General features: G+C 42.7%; 1 protein-coding gene across 1 annotated transcript in view; it reads left to right on the top strand.

The window, feature by feature from the left end:
• CREBBP (CREB binding protein) overlaps window positions 1-18,024 on the top strand; it is a 1,321,122-nt gene that overhangs the window by 193,008 nt on the left and 1,110,090 nt on the right. The window contains exon 5 of the mRNA XM_069210450.1: window positions 15,379-15,492. Within this exon, the coding sequence (XP_069066551.1) occupies window positions 15,379-15,492 (114 nt within the window). The remainder of the gene's footprint in view (window positions 1-15,378; window positions 15,493-18,024) is intronic.

Here is an 18,024-nt window from a genome sequence, read left to right as displayed (position 1 = left end):
CTGCTGGTAAGCAGTCCCAGAACATGTTTTATGTGAGCATCTAGTAGTTGACATTGCAGGTATATTGGTGGAGAGCCGAACATGCGACAGAGGGGAGCAGGCATGAGATATGCTTGATGTAGAATGTTAGGCTGGATGTACTGAAACTCGCCTACGTTATTCTAGGGCTACCTCCCAATTGGAACTCACTGGAACTCTTTACTCAGGTCTCCTTTCCATTCCCTGTGGTTTGCTACCAGAGGGCTCTGTGTGGTATGTGCAAACGCTCAGGTTAGCCATGTGACTAATCTGCACCCGTCGCCAATCGTTTGTATCAAATGTACTAGTGGATGAGTATCCGGTTCAGTGTCAGTGATGTCCCATAGGAGGAGTGCTTCTGCTAGTAGATGTGCATGTGCTAGAAAATGTTAGGCATGTACTCCATATTTCTCCCGTAGTTCCTCATATTTCTGGAGGGTGTTCTCCCGAAATATAGCCCCCATTGTGTCTACTCCTGCCGCCGACCACATGCGTAGTTCTGGTTCGCCCAGTATCTGTTGGAAAGTGGATATTGATCGCAGTGGTATGTCGGACGAATAAAGTGGCATTCGTTGCAAGGGTTTTAAGCCACGATGGGAGCCCACAGAAGTGATCTTCAGTAAGCTATTTGCCGTTGGTGGAAGACGCGAATGAGGTAGAAAGACGCGTTGCATCTCTTCTTGCGCCTCTGTAGGGGTTAGGGGACCCAATTCTTCTGCATACTGCCCCACCATCCAGTATGTGGGCCGTAGTAACTGCGATGCTAAATAGTAATGATCAAAATTCGGAACACCCTTTTGTTATGGGAAGATGTAGTTTGCGGAGTGCTACCCAGTGTCTACCCCTGTTCCAGATAAAGGACCCGAGAGTGGAATGCAAGGCATGAAAGGTAGCCCGAGGTATGTTGAGTGATAAAGTTTGAAGCGGTATAACGGGTGGGGCAACATTGCCATTTTTGCTAAAGACTCTGCCTTGAACCGTAAGTGGCAATGTGCTCCAAAAGGCCAATTGGGGTTTCAGTGCTGCTACAGCTTTTGCGAAGTTCCCATCCAGCATATCGTGCTTGTCAGGGTAAATATTAGTGCCCGAGTATCTGAACGTGTGAGTCTCCAATTTTAGTCGGTGCACTTCTATGATAACGTCCTGCGTGGAGCAATGTGGATGTAGGGGAAACAAGCAAGACTTTGTCCAATGTACTCGTGGGGTAGAAGCCCTATAAAAGTCTTGCAAAATGGTCTGAACAGGGGCAAATCCATTGCAGATGTTCTGTATATAGATCAGGACATTGTCTGCATATAATGAGACCGTGTGGGTATCACCCAAAAGATGGGGATGCCCCAGTCCCCACCCTACTGGGGCAATTTCTGAGCTTGAGGCTCCTTAACTGGAGCAAAATTGTATTGGTGACAGTGATCAGCCTTGCCGTGTCCCATGTTTTATATGGATTGGGAGAGAAATGCTCTGTCTGATCCGGACCCTCGCCACTGGCGCCACGTATAGGAGTCGTATCAACGCTTGTATCTTCCCCGTTATCCCCAACACTATTTGCTTGGAGAATAGGTAGTCCCAGGCTATCGTGTCGAATGCCTTCTCCAAGTTCACGACTAGGCAGGCGGCAAATGGCCAATGGGGGTTCAGGCTCACCATTATAGCCTGACTGTGGCAGTTTAAACACTGCAGTTCGACCTGTTGAAATAAACCCAGTTGATAGGCCAAGGCCACCTTTTTAAATATTAAAAAATAACCTCTGTGTAGGCTTTGTAGTCCACAAGCAGGAGTGCATGGTATTTAAAAGTAAGATACGCAGAAATTTACTGTTAACATGTCCTTACAGTGACTAGTACCCAAAAGCCATTTTTAACTGTGGCTGTCCTATAAAGGCCAGGGTACAAATTAAAATCCTAATATGGTATCTCTGAAATGGGAATAGCTAGAAAGATACAGTTATTTTTATTAAAATTAAAAGTCCAAGTCAATGGTAAGGGTGGATGTTAATAAATACTATGAAAAAGTAACGTTTATAAAGTAAACTTTTCCCTACCTGATGTTCCTGCAGGTTAATTTGTGTTCACTCTCGAGCTTCTCCTAACGATGGATTAGAATTAATGTCGGTGGGAAACCATGAAATACTTCCTAGGAGAAACCAGTAAGCTAACCTTATTGTACAAAGGGAGACTCCTCCGAACCGCAGCAAATATGCAGGGTGGAGACTGTGCGCATCCTTTTTGACTTTACATTGTTAATTACCTCTTGTGTGTCAACAGGTCTGCTGGGTTTACATAGAACTCTTTGGGGCACACATTAAAAGCAGAAAGGATGCCAAAAGAATTGTTGTGTTTCCACTGTCTGGTTACTGATTAACCCTGCTTGGTCCTGACAGACGTCTGCCTCTGGGTTTTACGTTTAACTTTGGGAATAAACTGAAAAGGAATGGTAACACAAAGCCAAAACAGTTCTTGTGTGTTCCCTGTTTGTTTGCTGGGAAAACCCCACTTTTGTTGTTTTGGATTTATATCTCTGTATTTACTGTGGGTACAGTAGCTGCCCTAAACTGGATTTTAGTGTTTGATGTCAGACATCATTAGGATTACCATAGTACATTCCCCTGACAAACTCCCGACCCCCAAATGCAAGCTTAAGTGTGGCTGGGACTTTGGCCATCTTGAAAACTCCTAATGTAGGTAGGGTAGTTTTGCAGCGAGAATCTTTTCTGGATTCAATTCAATTCAATTTCCAGCTTTATTTCGGTAAAACAATACCATAAAAGCATACTGGCAAAATTCTTACATTTCTAAAAGGAACAAAAACACTTTATAAAAGAAAGAAAAAAGACAAAGGACAAAAAAAAAGGAGAAAGAGGAAAAAAAAAAAAAAGCACTAAAAACAGAGACCAGGGCTCCCTCAGGGCCATACAGTGCAAATAGGCAAGTTATGGGTATAAATGTTATTAAAGATCAACAATTAATCCATAAAACACTATAAAATATACAGTACACATCATCATGTAAATCACCATATAAATATTATAAAATTTTATAAAATTCCCCTAAAATATAAACCTTTATACAAAAAACAGTTAAAAATTGCTATCTCACTAGTAGTAGCATTAACTATGGACTAGCTCAAAAAGTGACCATTATGAAAATTGGATATATGCTTTTGAATGATTATTTGCCTCTAGTAGGTTCAAGTTGCCTCTACAATCTTAGCAGTATAGATACCATCATCACGTGAGGGGTTATTTGACTAATTTCTAAGAAATGATTAACAATCCCTAGGGCCCAACGTTTCCTTTCTTTCTTGCGTGCCTATATTACTTAGAGGTCATATGCAATCAAGTAATACAAAGAGGCACATTGTTCTAGCAGCAGCTAATATTCACTTAACTACTAGAGACAAGTTATCTGATGTTGGTCTTAAAAACAATAGATAAAAGTCGATTACAGTATTTCATTTGAAAGACCCATAAAATGTACCTCCCGTGCCATCAGGCACTTGTTTGCCTAGCTAAGAGGAGATTTTTTGGGATAAAAGTAGATAAATATCAGAATCCAGGAGCAAGTTTCATAAGTGACAATGACCATTCTAGGTAACTTAATCAACCTCCCAGTAACTACGGTCCTCCCGGGCATAGACAATGTCCCCTGGGCTAGATATATCCTTGGCTGATTGTAGGTCCCAAGGCCATTGAATTGCAGAGGGTGACTCCCAATTATCGATTTCAGGACCATAGGTTAAGTTTGGGAGTTTTGCCTGAATTAAAGCGCCTACAACCTCAGGCCCGCCTTGTCTCTGATGAATGAAATTGCTATTAAGAATCGGCTTAGACCAAAAACAACATATGGTGTCGAGCTGGATCTCAAGAATCTGGCAGCTTCATTGTAGTTCCTGATTCCAACGTTCCTGCAGATGGGTCGGATCCATTTCTTCCTTAGTTTATCGTAGGCAATGCAATTTAAAAGGACATGATCCGTCGTTTCTGGTGTCTCCATATTACATAGCTCGCAGGTCGCCTCATGATTACTCCCATTCAGGAGGCCCCATTTAACAGTAAAAGCCTTGACCTGGAGAATCCCATATCGATACTTCATAAATAAAACTTTTGCTCGTCTAGGTTGAATAGTATCGATCCATTCCTCAGCGCTCGGTGATGGTTTAAAATCCAGAAAACTTAAGGTTAGTCTACCTGAATCTTTGCTATGAAAAGGGCTATTAAAAATGAAGTTCCAAAATACTTGCTTTAGTCGGATCTTTGATTGGGTTGTGAGTATATGCGGTTCATCCCAATAGAATTTCAGCCCTAAATTGTAAAAACTTTGCCTGATATAATGAAGCCACGGGAGGGAAATAGTCTTGTCCAAGCCCATGATCTCAATTAATGCTTGCCTGTATTGGATCAGTTCAGGGGTTGTCCAAAGTCTACACCAATAGAGCAGGGGCCTCAGGGCTGCCAATTTGCCTATTTGTTTCATATTAGTGTCATAGGCTAAGGGAATCAACGGAGTGGATGGAGGGAGGCCCAGTACCCCCCTCATGAAATTATTTTCCTGAGTGGCCAATGGAGTTAGTTTTGTGAATCCCCAGAGTTCTGCGCCATACAGAGCAGCGGCCTGTGCTTTGCACCTATAGATCTCGAATACTGGTTACACAGTGCTCGACCTTGAACATTTGTAATTTTTACTAATTGCCATGGAGCTATGAGTTAAGGAGATAGCAGCTTTGTTGATGTGCGGCACCCATGACAATTTGGCATCAAGCAGTATCCCTAGGTAGTTGAAATTTTTAACTCGTTCCAGTACCTGCCCTCTAATCCAAATGTTTCTCTTGAGCGCTTTGTGGGGGTTAACAGTTAAGTATTTAGTCTTGTTTGCATTTATTTCTAACCCCTTCAAGCTGCAATACTCACTAAATTTATCTAGTAGAGTTTGCAGGCCCATTGGAGTTTGAGACAATAGGATGGTGTCATCTGCAAAAAGGAGGGCGGGGACTGGATCATCATTCAGTCTTGGTGAGTCGTGGTTACTTTGTTTCAGATGATGAACCAGATCATTGATGTATAATGAGAAAAGTGTTGGGGCGAGCACACAGCCCTGTCTCACCCCCCTCTTGATAGGTATTGGGTCTGTCAGCTCTCCTTTTGGCCCCCACCGGACCTTTGCGAATGTATTTTCATGTAGCCTCTCCAGCTGGCCCAGGAGGTTCCCTGGCATGCCCTGTTTTCCTAATGCTGCCCATAAGGAGTCTCTCGGCACCAGATCAAAAGCTGCGCGCAGGTCCACAAACGCAATATACAGGTGGCCTTTCTTTAGTCTAGTGTATTTCCATATTATTGTCAATAGCCTAAAGGCCTGGTCGACTGTACTGGTCTGTAGTCTAAAGCCTGCTTGGTATATAGACATTATGCTGTTCTCTTCTATCCAGGTATTGATTCTATTCAGGATCTGTCTAGCAAAAAAAATTTGTGTGACGTCTATGAGGCTAATTGGTCTATAATTCCCTGGGTCTTCCCTGGATCCTTTTTTATGGATTGGGATTATTTCTGCCCCTGTCCATGTCTCGGGCATTAGGCCTCCCCTTGCTATGGCGTTACTTAGAAGGTTTAGATAAGGTGCCCAGATTTCCATGCTATGTTTGAACATATCCCCCGGAATCTTATCCAAACCGGGGGCTTTTCCTGGCTTGATTGCTTCAATGGCAATCACCGTCTCCTCCAGACTAAACTGTAACTCGGGTAAAATACCCCAAGTAACTGGGGTTTTATGTCTTGAGGGATAAAAATCGAAGGTGGGGGGGTCAGAGTAAAGATGTGTAAAGTAGTTAACCCATGTTTTGGGGTCTATGTGATGGTCTGTAGTAAATATCCCCTCTTTGCTACCATGGGTAACTATTTTCCAGAAGGTCCTTGCATCATTGCTTTTTGCTGCTACCAGCAGGTCTTGCCATTTTTGGTCCTCCCAGTTGCGTTGGGCAGTAGCCAGCGTTTTCTTATAACTGGCCCTTGCCTGCTGTACGGCTAATTGATTTTTTTGCTTTAGTGCCTCTACCAGTACTCTTTTCCTCTCTCTACATCTGATAGTATACCATGGACTATTAGAAGTGGTTTGGGCCTTCTCCTTTTTGTGCTTATTCTGTAGCTTTTTGGTCAGGACAGGTCTTAACATTGTGCTCAATGAATGGTGGATAGACGTAATAGGAATGTCACTAGGTTTATTTTCTGCATAAGGCTCCAGGAGATCAGAAAATATGTTGTAAATATTTATCATAGTGACCTGATTGCCTAATATTGCTGGCCATTTTACAACCCTTCTGTTGTTGCTGAGGGTGGGTTGTAACTCCACCTTGTCATGTTCTATATATTTGGAGTCCAAATCTAAGAAGTGTGCCTTGAATTCAATTATTAGCGGGAAGTGATCGCTATCCCTTCTTTTATCGATTTTAAAGGTCGCTAGTCTTTCCCATGTATTTATACTATGCAGAATGTAATCTATTTTTGAAGTTGAGTTGCCTCTCTGGAAAGTAACCAGATTAAGGCCGACTTCACCCACTCTGCCATTACATGCCCTCAGTCCATGGTTTAATGTAAGGCTCATGATTTGCAATGCGGCCACTGTGCCTGGGACAGTTTTTTCTATTGTTAGGTAAGGAATTGTTCTCATTCGGTCTTCCTCTTCTGCTAAATGTTCGAAACCAGTTATAGGTTCATAATTACAATTAAGGTCACCCCCTATCATAATTGTCTCTCCTACTGGGATTTTTTTGAGCAGGTCGTCTAGTAGAGTTATTTCTGGAGACTCCACGTTTGACTTTCTAGGTCTTATATATACATTAAACAAGTGGGTTATTATCTTATTTTTTTTTCCCATTATCAACCATAAAATGTCCTCCGACTCAGTGGCTTGCATGCGTATCTCAACATTTAATGAGATCTTCGCCCATACAACCAACCCCCCAGATGGTCTCCCTCTGGCAGCTGAAGTTGCACTGGTAAAGTAGGTTTTATATCCTACTTTATACGGTGGATCTTTAAACCACGTCTCTTGGAAGAGACAGACATGGTGTCGATCAATATAGTCCTGCCATTCGGGGTCTATAAGCTTATTTTTTAAGCTAGCTACATTCCATGAAATCATGGTGATAGGACGCCTTCCGTTTAGGCTTGTGGCATTGAAAGTATGGCTCGGATAAGTTGTTAAATTTTTCCTACCATACAAGAGCTCCACTGCGCTCCCTGCCCCTATAGCATGAAGATCATTCCCTTCATGGGGCTCCCCTACTATTGGGTCCCCATTGGGTTCCACTTGTGCCTGATCTATCTGGATTAGTCAATCCACTCTCTCAAGGTGTGAATCATAATTTCTCTTTTGCAGTCCCTCATTGTAATTGTGTTTATGCCTTTGTACTCGAAGTTTGGTGATTAATGGATCCAAGCTAAACCTCATGGCATTGGAATTAGGGGCGGGGGTTCTCTGTTCCATGTCAATCAAACCTCTGATTAATCTTCCATCCTTGAGTGTTAATGCAATGACGTCAAGTTGGCCCCTCTCTCCAGGGATTCTTTCTGCCCTCCTAATATCTGACCGAATTATGGATAAACAGTGTCTTTTGGCCCTAATCCAATGTGTAAGCTTGTTTTTTAAGGAGTCCTCATCTTCTATGCTATTTAAGGGCAATTTTGGAACATTTAACAGATGAACAACATTTGTCCTAGTAGGAAACCTATCCTCCTCAGAGTATGGATTCCATGTAGTGTTTTTGTTATAATCATTAGATACTTGGGGATAGGAGTTCAGAGTAAGTTCCAAATTTCCTTTTTGGGGTCCTTTTACCAAACGGGGATCTCTTTGTGGTTTCCCTGTTCCTTGGCATAAGTTACTATCATTTCTTCTCTGGGAATTGCGTGAACCAATATGTTCCACATTGACCCCTGTCGTGCATCCCTGTGGTTGTTGTACAATCTTAGCTGTAGCTGGGGTAAGGTTAGGGTTAGTAATCAAATTTTGAGGATATGTGGGTCTACCTTGTAGATGGCGTGATATGGGGGGGGGGGACTCCCTTTCGCATTGGGCTCTATAGGTACCCCTACCCCCCTCCTTTTCCACAATATCTGTTAAGGTTCTTACTTCAAGTTTCAAATCCCTAACTTCCTGGATTAATCCGGTGATTAGATCGTAAAGGTCTGCTATAGATCTTGATTTATTTTTTAGAGGGTTCCCTGATTCTGAATTGAGAGGAGTGGTCCTTTCATTATCTAGCTGTACAGTTGGGATAAATGGGTGTAATTCATCCACCGGTTCCCCCTCTTGTGTATTCTGTATGTTACTGCTATCGAGTTCTGCCAGGATTGCATATTTATTGGAGCACCTAACTTCGCACTCCTGGGTATGGTCCTTCTTCCCTACGTGATGTTCCTGCAGGTTAATTTGTGTTCCCTCTCGAGCTTCTCCTAACGATGGATTAGAATTAATGTCGGTGGGAAACCATGAAATACTTCCTAGGAGAAACCAGTAAGCTAACCTTATTGTACAAAGGGAGACTCCTCCGAACCGCAGCAAATATGCAGGGTGGAGACTGTGCGCATCCTTTTTGACTTTACATTGTTAATTACCTCTTGTGTGTCAACAGGTCTGCTGGGTTTACATAGAACTCTTTGGGGCACACATTAAAAGCAGAAAGGATGCCAAAATAATTGTTGTGTTTCCACTGTCTGGTTACTGATTAACCCTGCTTGGTCCTGACAGACGTCTGCCTCTGGGTTTTACGTTTAACTTTGGGAATAAACTGAAAAGGAATGGTAACACAAAGCCAAAACAGTTCTTGTGTGTTCCCTGTTTGTTTGCTGGGAAAACCCCACTTTTGTTGTTTTGGATTTATATCTCTGTATTTACTGTGGGTACAGTAGCTGCCCTAAACTGGATTTTAGTGTTTGATGTCAGACATCATTAGGATTACCATAGTACATTCCCCTGACAAACTCCCGACCCCCAAATGCAAGCTTAAGTGTGGCTGGGACTTTGGCCATCTTGAAAACTCCTAATGTAGGTAGGGTAGTTTTGCAGCGAGAATCTTTTCTGGATTCACATGCTGTGCATTATGGCGCCATCTAATGTGTTTTTTTTCTTTTTTTGTTTGTCTGTGTGTTGGGGTGGGGGGATCGACGAATCCTCAATTGGTACCTCTTGTGACGTTGTACTGCTTCCTCCGGAAGCTACCAACTTTGGAAGCACAAGTGGGGCCAAAGGTCTTGCAGCATTTGTTTACCAATCACTGCTTATCTTGGACCCAGCCACCACAGAGTTAACAAATTGCTACAAAATCTGTGCACAGCATATGAATCTAGAAAAGATGCACGCTGCAAAAAGATTCACACTTCTTACCTGTAGTTGTAGTTTTGCAGCTTGAAGAATTTTCTGGATTCACAACCGAACCACCTGCCTACACTAAGAAGATGGATGGAAGGAAGGAACAAGATACCAAAAAATAAATCTGAAGGTGGGGTCCAAAGGTGAGAACTTCTGGAGGTAGCAGAACGACGCCACAAGGGGCACCAAATGATGCCCACCAGCAGCAAAAATAAAATAAAAAATGGGACAACCACAGAAATTGGGAGAATTTTGAACCCAACTACTAGATGGCAGTGTAATGCATGGCAGGTGAATCCAGAATATTCTTCATGCTGCAAAACTAAACCAACAGGTAATAAACAATATGTTTTACCCCATTGGTTAAGGTGTCATTTTCAACTACTAGCTCATGTCAGTCATAAATATGGCCTCTCCAGGCACCTACTTCAGTACTCCTGGACTGGAGAAAATCAGAAGAGGACTGAACCTGCTGTCTGTGACCTGAAGAGCCCTGAAGAGGTGCACCCTGCTCCCTTGTTATCAGGGCAAGACGTGTACTCCAAGGGTCATAAGGCTGACTAAGCTACAGGATACAGATGCTATCCTTGTAGATTTTCCTCCAACTGCCCAGCTAATCAGTGGCAACTGGACCTGGATTAGAACCTGCTGTTGGCCTCTGGCTGGCAGCCTGTGAAAGTCTTTAAGTGCCCCCCATCAGATCCTGGATGACTTTAGAAATATATTCCGGTGGTGGATTGGGACTTAAAAGACTAAGGTCAGAAGGCACAGTCTTTGACAAGGACGAAACTGATTGATATATTTAACCTATGCCTCATTGCGGTTGGCTTTAAATTGATCCTAGGTCCTGGTGTGCCGCAACCATTGCCCTTCATTGGTCCCTCATTCTTCTTGGCATTATTCCTCTATAAAACTTTAAAATTCAGTTTAATGATTCCTTTTATTGTATTTTTCTAATTAGGTTTAGGATTTTAATTGTTTTGCATCTTGACTTTATTGAAGATTTCATATTGCATAAATACCTTACACATGCCTCTAAGTTAAACCTATTGGCTTTGTGCCATCTCTACCATGGTGTTCTCCCTGTCTAGGGCTGCCATTATTCCTTGAGGTTGGCAGTCCTCCACCCCAACTAACAACCCAATTTCCTACACCTGGTCTTCACCAAACATTTTCCTTATTATTATTTTCTATTGGGTGTCTGCTCTAGCGAAAAGGAGAAGGGTTTAGTCCTGAGTGTGCAGTACTGTTCTCTTTTTCCAAACTCAAGTGGGTTATTTGGGGCAGTCAGTTTCTGATAAAGGCATTTTTTGTGTTAAAATCATAACTTCTACAGAGTCATAGGCAATTAAGAAAACACCGCCATCAGATCCTTGAGACAAACTGTTGTACTTTGTGGGAATATGTTAGAAATGTAGTAAATTTGTACAAAAAACTTTGGAGAGGCAATTTAACTTGCCACGAAGTTGCTGATGAAGGGGCATTAATTTGAGGAAAGGAACAACTGCTCAGCCTGGGAGACATCTGTGAAAATGTGTGTGGTCATAAAGAACATACGGTAATGTTAGCTATCAAGGGTACATTTATAACCTATTTATCATGTTCAAGGATGGAAGTAAAATCTGCCACTTGTATTGGAAACTGTAAAGGGTGTCTGTCTAGTGAGAAGTATATCGTCCTCCCAGGACATGTGCAGTTCACAAGAGGAATTTAAGATGCTTAAGTATGCAAAAAGTGATGGATGGAATGCTTGAATTTTTCTCAGCCACTAGTAATTACTCTGGCCAGCATCTTAGTCATTGTTATTTTGCACACCATGCCACCTCAGTTTGGACCCAGCTATGTGCAAATCAGTCTTGTCCCTGCTCCATTGGAAACAGTCCAGCCAGAACTGCCGAGTAGGTCCTCTATGAAGCAGAACACATGCAACCCAGGGCCGGTTTCTCCCTTGTTATGGGCCCAACAGTCAGGTTGAGATTGGTTCCAGTAGCCCAATGTGCACAGTACCTATGTCTGAGCATACCTGCCCCACTGAGGGCGTCCTACTAAAGTATACAAAAAGTGATGGATGGAATGCTTGAATTAATCTCATTCACTGGTAATTACTCTGGCTGCATCGCAGTCCATCGTTCTTGATGGACTGGGATGCAGCACTGAGCGATTGTCCGTGGTTGCGATTAATTCAAGAATTTCATCCATCACTTTGTTTTTTCATGCCCTAAGTGTGACAGGTATGCCCAGATGTGGGCCCTGTCCTCATGCCACTGGAATCCGGCTGTACCTGGCTGATGAGCTGATAGTGATGGTGAAACAGCACCTTGTTGCTTGAGTTCTGCTTCACTGAAAATCTGACCTGGCAGTTCAGGGTCGACTGCTTCCATTGGAGTAGGGTCAAGTCTTATTTGCATATGGCTGGATCCAAACTCTGGTGACATGGTGGACAAAACATGATGCACTGGGATCAGGCCCTAAGCAATCACCATTGGCTGAGATTATTTCAGGCATTCCGTCCCTCACTGTTTTTTGATGCCATAAGATGCTTGGTAGAAAACTGCACAACTTTTCAAGGCCTTGTCCGTTCAGCTCCAATAAAATAGCCAGAAGTTAGAATTGTGCAGGACAACACCAATGGCAACTGTTATCAATTTCTCATGGAGATATTCAGAAGGAATCCTAGATAATCATGTTGCTGAAGATGGGGGTTCATTAGTGGTCAACGGATATTTTGGGTGTCTTGAGAATTTGCAGCATTAAGCACATCACTACTGTGCTGTATGACACACTGTGGAACGGACAAGTTGAACAATTTAACTGCTACTTCATAGAAATTGTTGGCCAGAATTTGTTGGAACTAAAGTTTTGGTTGCAAGTGCTATGGATGAGATAGTGGGGGCCTGTATAATTATACACCAGTTCATCACAAAGGTCAGCCCAATTTTTTTTTTTCAGGGCATGTCTTATTTGTTTAATTGTTCTGAAGGAACATCTAGCATTGGAAGTTGGTATAAACAATTAACCCGAGTCTAAACACAAATGATGATGTTCACTTTAACGTTGTGGTTGGTGATTGGATTATAATTAAACTCGGATGTTTCAGGGACAAATGTGGTTGAAAATAAACAGACCATTAAGAGTAGTGATCAACAGAATAGTGCTCATATTGAATGGGGAGTGTGGGAACATGGCGTTGGTGGCAGTGTTGCTGTATAGAAGTGTTTAGGAAGGATGGCCTTCAAGAATGCGCAGCCGGACTTCTGTGAAGGTTCCTTAAGAACTACTGGTATTGAATCCAAAAGTAACATGGGTGTCAGGGATGTAGAAACCGGCCACCTGACAGTCCTGACAACCTTCCCAGGTGCTCACTTGTGTGGGTAATGGGGAAAATTCTAGTGGTGCAATAGAAGTATATGAAAATAGTCTTGAAGAATTGCCAGTGTGTAGTAGACCATTTTCATTTATTCTTTACTGTAAATTTCATTGTTAATGTATGCTTAGTTTAGTTCATATTATTGAACCTTGATCCTCTTGTTTTTGTTGTCAGTGGTCTTTCACTAGTATCTTTCAGACCATTAGCTGTTATTTGGCTTTCTTGTCTCTATCGTGTGTTTGCTTCCTAGTCGGTGGGCATTCCTTTCTTTTACTTGTGTTTATCCCTCATTTGAAGACTTCTTTATCATCCTTTTGATTATATAAGTTGTATCCTTCCCCTCATTGCAATCAGGGAACTTTTTTTTTCCTTTTGATTTCAGTAATCCATGGGGAAGTGCATGTTTTCTTGCTCTGTGCACTTTGTGCTGCCTGCCCCTTCATGTTCTCACCCCACCATGGTTTGCTGCACAGGAATTCCACACTTCTCCATTACCCCTCACCCATCTGTGCCCCGATTTTATTTTTGTGCCCCCTTTTTTTGTTACTTTTCAGGAGCACCTCGCAGCTGCAGTTTGGTAATAGACTGCTGCTTTCCCTAAATAAGACTTCGCACTTTAAAAAAATATATATATATTTACCATACCGCTCCCAAAAAAAAGAAAATGACTACCTTGCCATGATGTTTGTACATGTGTGCATCATCATGCTAATGCCAAAATCCACCATTGTGGCTGGCTGTAGTGGGAACTATCCTAACAATCTTTACCATGCACATGTCTTTACAACTAAATGGTAAATATATATCAGGTAAATGTGTATGTGGGGTAATTTAGGGGTGGGTGAGTTTATGGATCAGTAAGGGTATTTTTAGGGGTTAGGAGTGGGTGTTAGGGATCGATAGGGGATTTTTTTTTTTTATATACACACACGAGTGTATAAAGAAATGAGTGGTAAAGGCATGCGTGGTAAAGGCATGCGTAGTAAAGGCATTCATTGTAATGTCATACATCCCGACTTCTGCACACGCATTAGCATTGTGCTAAGGTTTTGTGCCAATGCTGGACTGCATCAACAAAAAGCATTTGCTAGACAAAAGGTGAGGCCTATCTGCTCTGCTAATGTTTGTTCTTATTTAATTTCTTTACCTTTCATCAGTTTTCTCGTCTTCAACTTGGTCATTTTTCCTCCTGCTCTTATTCTCCTTTTCTTATGTTCTTGTGAGGGAAAAGATGGTCCATCCTTTCTTTTACCCTTGGCCTAGTGTTCAGTGTTCCTTATATATGCAGTGGTTAATTTGAACCACTGGTTGCCGGTGGGACCCACCAACACTCATTTTTGCGTACCAGCACTTATTTTTCCTCCTCAGACATTTACCAAGGGCAAAAGAGGGAAAACCACAAAAAGGTGCTAGAAGGTGGAAGCGAAACTAAGAAACCAGAAACCTGTAAAGGACAGTGAGTGTCTGTCATTTAGATTTCAGAGGCATGGGATGGATTCTAGACTAGACAACGTTGTTATTCAGTGTGCCAACACTTAATAGCACCTACTGCAGACTTCTGAACTTTGGGCACGCCCACTCATTCTATTTCAAATTGAGGGATGTGTATATATAAAAATGTAGCCACAGGCCTTGGAATTCTGGGTTGTACCGGGTTCTTTACATGGAACTTTATGTGCAAATGGCCGCCTGACAAGATGTCCATGTTATCTGATGATTTTAAAATTAAACAATGTTAATTCCAGCCTATTTATTCCGGTGTATTTTATTGGAGGGCATACAAAATTTGCCTTTATTGAACCTGCTGTAACCTTAGTGACTTAGTAAACAAAGCTCTGTAGAAGTAGTACAACTACGGTTTTTGCACATCAAGGCACTTGCCAATTAATTCTGAGTTAAGCTAGCATATGCTCACCGAAAACGCTGGTTTCACACCAAAACTTGTGTTAATTACCTTGAGTTCTAGAGTAGGGTCTATCGCCTCCTCTTCATGCCAAAATATAATGTTTATGGTACTGGTGTGAGTACATTGGCGTGCAACCTCCATTCGCAATCTTTGTTAGACTTTGGCCCTAGACTTGATGTTTTGAAATGTCTCCATTCCTTCGAGTTTTTTCCTTGTTTTGTTCCTCCTTGGCATCCTGAATCTGATAGATCAGTATAACTTCAAACCTTACTGATCTTTCCGCCTAGAGAATATTAGTTTGCACTAGATATTTAGTTGTTCAACTTAGTTACGTTTTTCCTAGTGCTTTCCATTGCAAGACTTCAAACTCAGGGTTTGCTAATAAAATATATGAGAGAAACAAAGAACTTCCGTACAAACTGAAATGAAGCAAATGAGTGAGCACAGAATTGCTGCTATAGTTTTGAAGGAGGGAATAGTGCCATCAAGTGAATTGTCTGACAATAGAAAACATCTAAAGTATTGCTTACACATAATTTGTAGGTAACATGAGTTGGAAGTGTTCATGAAATACAACAAAGGCCTTAGATGTTGACCTTATCACCTGGCTTGAATAAATTATACTCTTGTATGCACTTCTGTCTCCAGGTTCCCACATGTATGTCTTTTCTTAATGTTTGTAAAAACGGAATACAAGTTCATTGTTACAACTTGCTTTTTGGTCACAGTTGCCCACTGCGCCTCTTCACGACAAATCATCTCCCACTGGAAGAATTGCACGCGTCACGATTGTCCTGTTTGCCTGCCATTGAAGAATGCAAGTGACAAGAGAAACCAACAGCGTGAGTTTACCTCTTCTACTTAGACATTTCTCTCTTTAGTGAAAAGTACTGGAGAAATTGATAAACTGAGAAATGAAAGTGGTGCTTTGCAATATACTTCCAGTGTTACGTTCTTTGGCTCTGTTCACATGTTCAAATAGGGCTCCCCTACAAAAGATAAGAGGAAACTTTGTGTTCCATGGCATGTGTGGCTGTAGATACACATGATCTACATGCTCCTGCCATCTTGTGTTGGGTCTGGAGTAGTACAAGTTTTTCTTCAAAGAAGTGTTTCGAGTCCCACTATTGAGTGACACTCCCCCCTCTCAGTAATATTGTGCATAGGCATCGATCCCTTTGTTAGATTGTTTTCTCTCTGTCATCTGGTTCGGGCGTGTTTGCCTCCACTCCGTTTTTCGACTCCATTCGGTTTTCAATCTCTTTTCTCTTCTGAAGGTAGTGTATTCAATTGCGCTTCTCATTGCTCTCTCTGCTTTCGTTGGTTCGGGCTTTGACTGCCCACCCTCGGGGCATCAGTGCCCGTCTCGGGCCTACTTTCCACATGGCTCTGCCTTTTCGATCCAAGACACCTTAGAGTCCGACCGCGAGAGCCAAGAACGTTCCTCTGCCCAGCGCGTGAGTACTGCGGGCCCCTGCTTTGCCACAGAACCCTCATAAAGGCCCTACAGCCTATTATAGAGGTCGCAGGTCCATTACTGCCATCGGCCATTGTCGGTACTGAAAAACTGCTCCGGCCACACAGTCTTTAGGCTTGGACCCGAGAATGGCAGCAAAGGCTAAAGCCTCAGTAGGGTTTGACCTCAACCACCTTTGACCGAGAGAACATTTCAGTGTCGATCCGAACCTCGAGTCCAATAAGGCAGCTTCGCCCTCGGCACCAACAAAGTTTCTCAAGCACAAAACTTTGGAACCGAAAACTTTGGAATCCAGGGATACTTCCTATATTTCCTGATTGCCAAAAAGGACGGGTCTCTCAGACCAATACTGAACCTCCGACCTCTAGACAAATACATCCTGTCAGAAGACATACTCTTGAACACTCCCACATGGTCACTCTTTAGGATGTCATTCCACTTCAATGTCAAGGTGACTTTGACCGCTTTAGATCTAAAGGATGCCTAAAGGATGCCTACTTTCACACAACAATTCTGCCTCCACACCGAAAGCACCTAAGATTCACCATTGCAGGCAAACATTATGAGTTCAAAGTCCTTCCCTTCGGAGTCACTACTGCTCCCAGGGTATTCACAAAATATTGCACACCTGCAAATACAGCATGTCCATGTGTTCTCTTACCAGCACGACTGGCTCATCAAAGCCAGTACACTGCAGAAGTGCCAAGAACACACTCAGATGAGAGTGGATATCCTTCCCTAGTGACAATTTTGAGCACAAAGTTAGGGCTAGCATACCCCAATCCAGCTCGCAATCAAAGTTTTCAGGCACTTCTACCTCAGTTTCAGAAAACCAATCCTACAGAGTAAGGACCATTATCCAGCAAATTTACATGCTTGAATCATCCCCGTCGTTGAAGTGGGAGTCCCACGGTACGTAAAATAGCAATTAACAAATAAAAATGTTTTTTTCTGTAGGCCATAATGGAAACACCAGCCACTCATAGCCTATCCAAGTCCTTTTGTGAAAAGGACCAAAACCTGCCTGCTGGCCAATCAGGTACCAGCATCCTCTAGAACACTCTCCAGAGAAGCTCCTTTCCTCAGATTTTCTACCGTACGTTGTATGAAGGGAGTCTCCCTGAGCTCTGCTCAGTTTTCTACTTCTTCAGAAGTATTTTTCTATCAAGAAAACTCTAAAATGTCAGATTCTTCTAGAAAAGGCCTTTTCCGCCCTTGCACGACATGTGGAAAGAAAAGGCTCCAAGTGTATGATCCACATAAAGAATGCTTGTATTGTCTCTACCCACAACACCAGGTGAAGGACTGCAAGATATGCCGTACTTTCTCCAGAAAACCCTCAGAGACCGTGAGGGTAGACTTCTGACATGGTTACAGGCAAAATCCTGTACTTCAGGTGAGGAGGTTGGGTCAGAAAGGCCACACAAAAGGTCCAAATCTGAGGACCTGGGCCAGGCAGAAAGATCTAGAAAGCGGCAGAAATTACATCATGGACATACAAAAGGCTTACAAGGTCCAATTTCTTCTGAGCCAGCCTCTCCTCGTCAAAAGGAGTTGTCCCGCCGTTCTCCTTCCTCTGAGCCTTCTTCCTCTAGATAGGTAACCATTAAAATTAAGTCGACGCCGACACCACCGTGACGTCGACGGTAAAGGCTCCTATTTACTCTGTTAAACCTCCGTTGATGAGGATTCCATAAAAGGGCGCGTCGCTTACAACATCGACGCCTTTGTCAATGACAACATCGTCGTTGATGACATCGACTACGAAAGCCCCGTCGACTGCAACACCACCAATGAGAGCTTCGTCAGCTATCTCACCGTCGACTAAACCGCCGTCGACTAAACAATTGTCGTTGAGACCACTGTCGTCGACACTATCGTCGACGAGACTGTCGTC

The sequence above is a fragment of the Pleurodeles waltl genome, chromosome 10, assembly GCF_031143425.1.
Source record: "Pleurodeles waltl isolate 20211129_DDA chromosome 10, aPleWal1.hap1.20221129, whole genome shotgun sequence".
NCBI lineage: Eukaryota > Metazoa > Chordata > Amphibia > Caudata > Salamandridae > Pleurodeles > Pleurodeles waltl.
This window is presented reverse-complemented; position numbering and strand designations above follow the sequence as displayed.